This window comes from Psammomys obesus, unplaced genomic scaffold (assembly GCF_907164565.1).
Source record: "Psammomys obesus unplaced genomic scaffold, mPsaObe1.curated_primary_1811, whole genome shotgun sequence".
Taxonomy (NCBI): Eukaryota; Metazoa; Chordata; class Mammalia; order Rodentia; family Muridae; genus Psammomys; species Psammomys obesus.
In genome coordinates this window covers 12,148,937-12,158,186 of record NW_026596109.1, presented here as the reverse complement: position 1 = coordinate 12,158,186, position 9,250 = coordinate 12,148,937, and the positions used below count along the sequence as shown (strand labels likewise).

Below are 9,250 nucleotides of genomic sequence, written 5' to 3'. Positions count from 1 at the left end.
GCCGGCCGAGCGCCGCCGAGCCGGGGGCGGGGCGGGGGCGGGGCGGGGGCGGGGCCCGGCCTTCCCGCTCCCGCGGCGCGCTAACTCGGCCGAGCCTCCTTAAAACTCTGCCGTTAAAATGGGGGCGGGTTTTTCAACTCAAAAAGCGCTCACTTTTTTTCTTTTCGAAAAAAGCTGATGAGGTCGGAAAAAGGGGATAAGAAACCGGCACCGTCTCTGCAGAGGCAACCGAAGCGGCGGCAGCCTCGGCGGAAAAAGCGGCAAAGCGCGGAGGGAAGGGATCGGTCCTGAACGGGGAAGACGCGCAAGTGCCCGCAGCAGCAGCAGCAGCGGCAGCAGCGGCAGCAGCGGCAGCAGCAGCAGCAGCGAGGGGAGCGGCGGCCGGAGATTTCGGGGAGCCGGGCTACAAAAGAGACTGTCAGCCGCTGCCCGCGAGGGGCTCCGCCGCCCCGTCCGCGCCGCAGACGAGGCGCGCAGGCCGGAGCCGCCGGAGAACTCCCCGGCCCCGCGGCCCCGAGCGCCGGAGCTGCTGGGCGGCCGCCGAGCAGTCGGCGAGAGCGGCTGCGCCCGGGGGCGGGGGCGACCGCCCGTCCCCCGAAGACCCTTCCCGTCGCCGGAGGCCCCCCGGAATATCGCAGAGGGCGGGGAGACCGCGGCGGGGGCGCTCGCGGTGGAGAGCCCGAGCCGGCTCGGCCGTAGGCGGGAAGTGACCGGCGATGCGGAGGCGAGCCGCCCGGCCGGCTCGAGCCGCGTAGACGCTCCCCGCGTCGCCCCGCCACGTCCCCGGGCTGCCGGGAGTCCCGGGACCCGGCGGGGCCGGCATGCCGGGCTTGGCGGGGCTCTGCGGCGCGCCCCGCCCGGCTCCCACGGCCCGCGAGGCTCGGCGGGGCTGCAGACGCCCAGCCGCCCGGCTGCGGACGCTCTTCTGAGGACGTCCAGCCCGCCGCGGAGCCGCCGCTCCGGTCCGCCCCGGGCGATCGCCTTCAGCCCCCCTCCGGGGACCTGCCTCTGAGAGCCGGCCTCCAGCCGCCGCGGTGCACCCGGGCGGGCCGATGCCTTTTCTCCTCTCGGCGGCTTTTCCTTCCGCGGAGTTGGCCGAGCCTCCGCACATCCTCCCCGCAGTGCCGCGGAGCCTAGGTACGTGACCGCGCTGCCCACGTCTCGCGCGCAGCCTGGTCCGCGCAGGACGCCACCGCTGTGGACGCGTGTCCGTGGAAGCACCGGGATCCTCGTCAGGGGTTAAGCTCAAGCGCTAGGAAAGGAGCCCCTCGCCAATGGGCTCGGTTTTGCTGAATAATCACGTGTGAATCGAGGGGCGGGCTTTTGGCAGGCCGACCTTACTAGTATTTACTACCAAGCTCTACTCCAGATTAACCATCCCAGTCCTTCTGTCAGCCTCCGACGCCGTCATGCAGCCTGGTTAGGAGCAAAGGAAAGGGGGAAAGGAGAAGCAACTAATCGTCTTTTCCCGATCGTCAGGACCCTAAAGAATGGCCGAGCCTTGGGGGAACGAGTTGGCGTCCGCAGCTGCCAGGGGGGACCTAGAGCAACTTACTAGTTTGTTGCAAAATAATGTAAACGTCAACGCTCAAAATGGATTTGGGAGAACTGCGCTGCAGGTTGGTATACACGGAGGTGGGGAAAACAAAGTTACTCAGCTTGCCTGGGCTTCTAAAATGACAGCTTTTACGTTTCCAGGGGGACAGGTCTCCACCGGTTTAAAACCTACTCGGTTGCCATATTTTATATCTTTTAAGTGGGTCCAGCTCCCCAAAATGACGTACTTTGGAGAAACTCCTCAGATCCGATAACATCCTCGATATCAACAGAACCCTAGGTTTGGTCATAATTTTTGGAAACGTTTTTTGTGAGAGTGGAGATTTTAAAGGAGCCCTAGCGTCGAAATCTTTGTTTTGTGCTGTGTTGTTTTAGATAGCTCTTTAAGCACATTACTACGATTATTATTTGAAGTATATACACAGCTAATAGTGTTTTTCAACTATTTTTTTCCCTAATAATTGACTTTAAAGTTAATTCTCTTGACTGCTAAGCAGGGTGTTTTACCTTCATCTGCTTCATGTCTCGACAAACGACCTTTCCTCATTTGGAATGGGATAGCCTGGGCACCAGGACAGGATGTACATTTCACGGTTAATTTAATACCTAAGCCACCCCTTCAGGAGTGAGGGGAAATAAAAAGTTGAATTTTCTAATCAGAGCTGAGCAGTGGTGTTTTTATTACCCCTGTAGCCATGCCGTGGTATGCTCTAATTTTCCGTGATTAGGTTTACAGGCAACAACTGACACATGTCCAGCTGCCAAGTAGGTACCTGACAATATTTCCCCCACCAAATGTTATCATGTAGCTTTGCTGAAAGGCTTAGAAACGAAACTTTGGAAATGTGATCTCCACCAGTTGCTTTTATTGGTGTCCTGATGGTATTCCTGGGGCCTTTCACATCCAGAAGCTTTTGAAACCCCACTGGGGTAAGGGCATTAGAGAGCTTTGTTTCTGTTTTAAAAATTAGAAATTCAGGTGGCAGGAGATGCCACAGTAGAAGCTCATGTGGCCTGGATATTTTAAATGAGAATACATCTGGCCTTGCAAAAACTTTCACTGTTGAAGCTTATGCAGAGATACTAAAATATTTATCTTGATTCAGGTAGATTAAATAAGAAAGGGTCTTGTTTTTGTTGTTGTTGTTGTTTGTTTTTTTCTTTTTTCCACCTAATACTTTTGAACTGGTATGGTGATGATAGCAATGCCACAAACTCCAGATACTGAAAGGATTTTATTGAAAGGTCAAAAGGGTAGGTCAGCTACACAAAGCATAAGCCACTTCATCTATGTACGTAAGAGAGAGTGCAGAATTTTTGACAAACAGGACGATTGGATAAATATTGTAATTAAACTTTGACAAACATTTGAAAAGTAGCCATCCAGTTTTGCTTATATTAACCAATGTAGATAATCCCCACTTATTCCTGCTTACCCACTGCATATAATGAAGCATGCACAAATAGCAGTCTTTCTCAGCATACATAATAACCCAGAATCTGACATTGTGCCATCAGAAAGGACTTTCTTAAAAATCTTTGGTAATATTACTATTACTTTCTGCCAAAGATAGCAGTTTTTACTCTGTGATTATGTTTCTCATTCAGCTGCAGAAACCTTTTCTCCTTTGCTGTTGTTTTTCAGAATAATCAGAGACCTTCAACGTACATTTGCTTTGCAAAGATCTAAGGTGTCTGTTTCTTGCTTGGCTGACTCTAAGTCTTTAAATGTGACTAAAGTTTTAGGGAGATGTGACAAAATTTAAAATTAGACTGAATTAAATTTTAATAACCAGAAAATATATTTCATGGGTGTTCTGGAAAAATAAATTTAGGCTTATTTTTCTACTACCTTATATGAAAGACTGAAAGGATTTTTTTTTTAAAGGGGAAACTTCATACCTTGACAAAGTATGTAGTTTGCCCTTATAAAATATTATTTTTTCTAAATATATTTTAATTCTTTTAAAACATTTTAAAGAGATTAAATCCACTATTTACATATTTTCAAATGGATTGCTATTGATCCTAATAAACATTGAGTATCTAGTAAATAGCCCACTTATATTGTTTTGTAACTTAGATTCTTATGAATATACCTAAATGTAAATGATGCCAATTCAAATGCTGGGATTTTCTGGCATGTTAATGAAAATAATATTTTCACAAGTAAATATGTATTATGCTCTCAAGTGCTGTTATATAAGATATTTTTGCTTATGAGAGATTTTTGATTAACAGACATCTTTTAAAGTATAATACACTTAAACAAAAGTAAGTCTTTCTGCTATGTTATTTTGAGCCCTGATAGCAAGTATTGATACTATAGTCTGACTTTCAGAACAGAGCTAGTTTACAAATAACTGTTCTTAAGAGTGTAGAGAGAAATTAGCCAGGATCACCAGTTGATTATTAAATGCTCAAACCACAGGGCAAAGCTGTCTGTCCCAGCACACCCAGTAAATGTCTTCCTTCTACTTTTGCTCACCTGAGTATCAGAAGGCCAGTTAGAACTTGGAGAAATGCTGACTGATATAGAAGGATGGCCATTTTATTCTTTTCAGGAATGGTAGTCATGCAATCATTTCCTCCCTGATACAAGGCATATCACCACCTTAGTCCAAAATAATTTGATATAATAAGCAATGTAGAACACAATGGCTTAATTAATACCTTAATAACTCATATTCTGTAATTTGAAATGAATGCTAAACGTGGACTAATCTCAATATTTTATAGCCTTTAAAGAAAAAATATTAATGCTGGGAAATTTCAGGCATTTCTATTTAGAGGGACCTTGTGCAAACTAATCATTTAAGAAAATGTCAACTCTGGGATGTTAGAGGCTCAGGTATGCTCTGAGTGACACTCATCCAGGAGGTGTAAAGAGACCCATCATTCGTTTTCAGTAGCTGTTAGGAAATAAATTTTATATCCATTTAACCTTCTAGAATCAATACCCCAGGTATATTTTATGTGTATGAATAAACAATAGGAGTCTCTTTACTTAAATCCCAAATTATCTTTCTTTTATTTTAAGAACTGGATGAAAAAAAAAAACCTGCTATCTTTTGTGAAAGATAACCAAATTAGCCATCAAATTTATTCATGTTGCAGAAATTCTGTTTTATTGATCAACTTTTCCTACATCTGAACTCATTAGGATATTTCATCAATAAGCTCAAATTTTTGCAGTTTTCTTCTGATTTTACCAGCTGGTACTTTCCTGCTACCCAGCCCTTCAGACTGTAGGCTGTGAGTCTTCTTCAAGTACTAAATCAAAAATAATGACTAGGACAAGCAGATGTCTTTAAATATTGGTGTAGCTCAAACGCTGGAGGGATCTGCTATCTCTCATTTCTTTCCTAGGTTATGAAACTTGGAAATCCGGAGATTGCCAGGAGACTTCTCCTCAGAGGTGCTAACCCCAACTTGAAAGACCAAACTGGCTTCGCCGTCATTCATGATGCAGCCAGAGCGGGCTTCCTGGACACTGTACAGGCTTTGCTGGAGTTCCAAGCTGATGTCAACATCGAAGATAATGAGGGGAACCTACCCTTGCACCTGGCTGCCAAGGAAGGCCACCTCCCTGTGGTGGAGTTCCTTCTGAAGCACACAGCCTGCCGCGTGGGCCATCGGAACCACAGGGGGGACACCGCCTGCGACCTGGCCAGGTTCTATGGGAGAAGTGAGGTCGTTAGCCTGATGGAGGCAAATGGGGTTGGGGGAGCCGCGCATCTGCAGTGAGGGAGGGCTTTCCCACATTGCCTCACTTGTCAGTTAGTTGGTTGGCTGTCTATTTTACTGTCACTTATTAAAATAGAGGGGTTTGTTTTGTTTTCATATTTTAAGCAGGTAGTTAAATCCTTTAAATTTGCCTAAGTGAAAATCTTACTGCAAGTTTATGAAATATTTAAACTTTTTTTTTCACTGTCAAAACTCTGATTTCTAACATGTAACTGCCTTCTGGATGTTTTATCTTTTTTTATTTTATTATTATTTTTTGCTTACCCTCTGCCAGTCTCAATGTCTGACTTAGAGACTTTGTTTTAAAGATTGTTGTTTGTCCTGATGCATCTTTTGCCTAATTAAAACACATTTTTTTCAGAAGAGGACCACATTTTCCTGAGGCTTTTTTTTTTTTTTTTTTTTTTTCTTTTGCCACTTTGTAAGAAATGTGTTAAAAGTTTATAATACTGTAAATCTGGACATTAGAAGAGAACACATTGGAAACCTAGTTTTATTGTAGTTACAGTGGAGTCATTCTTTTATTTCCTTCCAAAGATGTCATTGGCTAGCTCTGCTTTTATTAGTATTTTTTGCTTCAAAAAATAATATGAACAGCATCTTTGAGAATCAGACTTGAAATTATTTCACTGTGAACTTCTTGTGATGCCTAATCTTCCCTTTCTCTCGAAATTGAGTCAGCTGAAAGATAGACTTTGGAAGCAGCAATCTGAAAACAGACAACAGCTCTAAACCATCAGTGCTGAGCGAGAGCTCACCGCTCACCGTAGAGGCGCGCCCATTAGGACAGGTGGCTTCTTAAAGTCGGAAGATGAAGCAGTTGCTTAATGTGTCTCCAGACCTGTAGCCCTATGTCAGTACAACACTGGCCCTTCTCCAGAAACATCAAAATGCGAGACTACAAAAGCTCTGAGTACTAAAATACAAATACCAGTGTTCACGGTGGGAGACTTAAATCTCAGCCCGAAAAAAAATGTATGAATTATATCCAAAGACCGTAACTACTTAGGGTCTACAGAATAAGAGATACAGAGACTTTCACAACACACAATAAGCAACTCCTCCATGCGGTAGTTGATTTGTCTCCATGTGTTCATTTCTTTAAATTAAATGAGTGTAAAGTCTTTGGGAGAACATGTTTAGCTTAAAAAATAAATTGTTGGTGGAATTACAGACATATCTCAAATTTCCAAAAGGATTTTCCCCACATGTAATTCTTACACTGTTATATTAGTTAAAGATAGTCACCAAAGAATTTTCATGCAGTTACCATTTATAAATTTATAAATACTATACTCATCATTTGCCACACAAAGATGGTTTTTGTGAAAGTTCCATCCTCTGCTTTGTAAGCTCTCTGCCCTCAATTTTAAAAGAACAAAACACTTGAAGGTTTATTGAAGGGCATGGCTCTGATGTCTGCCCTAGCAAGGGCTGAAGGCCAGTGGTTCTTAAAAACCTATCTTCTAGTGTACTATAAACGAATCTGGGGTAAAAGGTATAAGCATTTTCACTGTGGGGTTAAAAATTCACATTTCCTAAACGGACTGCAAAAAGCTTTTTACTTCTGCCTCTTTTAACTGCAATTCTACATGATTTTGTTTTCAGTGGCAGCATGACACTAAACTTAGGAAACATTTGAAGGTACACGTAGAGATGGTCTAAAAAGAAAATATTTTGATTTAAAAATAGAGTGGATATATAAAATAAGCAAAGTACTATTACTGGAAATAATTCTTTAAAACCCTTGTTGCAAATGGCATCCGCAAAGTTGGATAATTCTAAATTTACAGTTTAGTTGCGTCAGAGTACCACAAGCCTCAGCATTTACTCTCTCTCCTGAGGTAAAATCACCTTTAGAGATTTCAAATACAAAGGCACGACATGTCCACACAGCAAAAGAGATGCGCCCTACTTGCTTTGTTCTCGGGTGGTCCCAGCCCAGCAGACGGAGAGAGAGGCACCCTATCTCCTCATCAGCCTATGACTCGCTAGGCATTAAAACATCACAGTACCCTGGCTCCTCGCAGGAAGTGACTTTGCTAATCTGAGTATTTTAGAAATGAGTTATGTGGTCCCTCTAGGAAATGTGAAAAGCTATTCTCTCAGAAACCTCCGCAGAACTCTTGACTAAGCAGAGAAGAGAGGAGCTTACGAGCTCGGATTGGGAGGGAGCCTGAATTTATTCAGGTGCAGCGTGATGATGAAAAGGCTAATTGAATAGAGTGCCCGGATACCCGGGGGACCCTGCTGTACCAGAGACAGAGGTTAGAAAACAGATTCGAGGGGAGTTTTCTTCGATGTGCTCTAATCCGCACTGGGAAACTCAGGTCCAGCCTGTGCACACCTGCAGACTCACATCTACGGGGGGTTGGGGTGGGGGGGAGACACTAACAGGGTCTCAGTCCACAATCTGGTACTGGTGCCTCTCATTTCTCTAGTGAGTCAAGAGTTTATATATATATATTTCATTCATCAAGAAGTGTCGCGATGAGCTCTTACACACACACACACACACACACACACACACACACACACACACCCTACTATGGGTAGCTGACAACTACATAAGGTATTATTTCCTGGAAAAGCAATTTACTCGGCAAATATGGTAAATTCACTTTATCTTGGATGGTGGACTTTGTGGCCTGGGGACCTTCAAGTTTTTTGTTGCTAGGAAGGTGTTTTAGGCTTTCACTGGGCTCCAAGAAACAGTGGAAAAATCGCAGTGCTGGGGAGAGAAAGGGTCACCCTTGCAAACCTTCCTGACTTTTAAACTACCTCTGTCAAAAGGCCATAGGGAGAAAGCCTCACCTTTGTGTGTGTAGGTAGCCCTGTGCGGCTCTACCCCGCAGTTTCATGCAAACTGACCCACGCAGACCCTTAGTGAGGGGCAGAAAAACAAAAATCCCTCCTGAGCTGGGGACAGAGCTCTGCCCAGAGCCAGCCCCGGCATCTTCGGAGGGGCTGCGAACACATCTTGGGTGCCGCGGTCTCAGTGCGCCCGGGCGCGGTAGGGCAGAAGCTGGAGCCGGGCGCTCCTTCTGTGCGCGCAGAAAAGCCCGGGGGTGGGGGCGGGGAGCTGCAAAACCGTTAGCTCGGCTGTGTTTTTCCCTTCCTCGCAAAGGTCTCTCTTCTCTTCTCTTCCTGTCCAAACATTTCAAATTTCCGCGCCTTAAATAACAGTCTCCTTTTATTTAGCTGGTTTCCTCGGCAGGTTTGGCAGCTCGGCAGGTCTCTGCCCCTCCACCGACCCCGGATGCCTCCCGCGCCCGGGTGCCTCCCGCAACCCCCGCAGCACCCGGGCCGGGCGCGCTGCCCTGAGCGTGCGGGGCGAGCCGCGGCCCCTGCCCGCCGCGACCTCGCCTGACCTGGCTGCCCCGGGTGCCCGGAGCCGCGGAGGCCGCCCCCGGCCCACGCGGGAGCCGGCCGGTCTCCGGCCGGATCCCCCTCCCCGAGCGCAGGGCATGCCCGGCTGGGGGCGGGAGGAGGAGGCCGGTGGCCGGTCCCCGGCGGGGCGGCGGGTAACCTTGGAGGCGCCCTCCGCGGCGAGCGGGCGCGCTCGGCGGGGCGGGAAGACCGAGCTGGGAGCGGGGCAGGGGGAGCCGCTCCCCGCGCCCCGGGAGCTGCCGGCGACCCCGCCAGCCAGCTCCTGGCGCTGGCCCTCCGGCAGCCCGCGCGCTGGATAGCCTGGCCCCGCGGCGGCGGCCGGAGCGCGGTGCGCGAGCCCCGGCCAGCAGGCCGGCGTGCGCCTGGCTCTCCGCAGAGCCCCGGGCGGGCTGCAGCTTCTCCGTGCCCCCACGCCAGAGCCAGCACTCCCCTCCTCCCGGTGGGGCGATGACAGCCGAGGACAGCCCGGGGTCCAACTGCTAGGAGGCGAATTCTTCTCCGGCCTCTTTACCTCTTGGACTATTCGCGAAACTGCCCCAGGGATTTGCTTTTCCTG

At 47.7% G+C, this 9,250-nt stretch overlaps 1 protein-coding gene across 2 annotated transcripts; it reads left to right on the top strand.

Annotated features, from left to right (window-relative positions):
- Nucleotides 1-1,020: 1,020 nt before the first annotated feature.
- Nucleotides 1,021-5,679, top strand: Cdkn2c (cyclin dependent kinase inhibitor 2C). Of its 2 annotated transcripts, XM_055628998.1 has the most exons (3): nt 1,021-1,137; nt 1,480-1,619; nt 4,927-5,679. In XM_055628998.1, the coding sequence occupies exons 2-3, from the start codon at nt 1,491-1,493 to the stop codon at nt 5,302-5,304; spliced, it is 507 nt and encodes a 168-aa protein (XP_055484973.1). In that variant the 5' UTR covers nt 1,021-1,137; nt 1,480-1,490; the 3' UTR covers nt 5,305-5,679. The 2 variants fall into 2 exon arrangements, with proteins under 2 accessions (XP_055484973.1, XP_055484972.1); XM_055628997.1 differs by lacking the exon at nt 1,021-1,137 and having other exon boundaries at nt 1,160-1,619.
- The last annotated feature ends 3,571 nt before the right edge of the window (nt 5,680-9,250 follow it).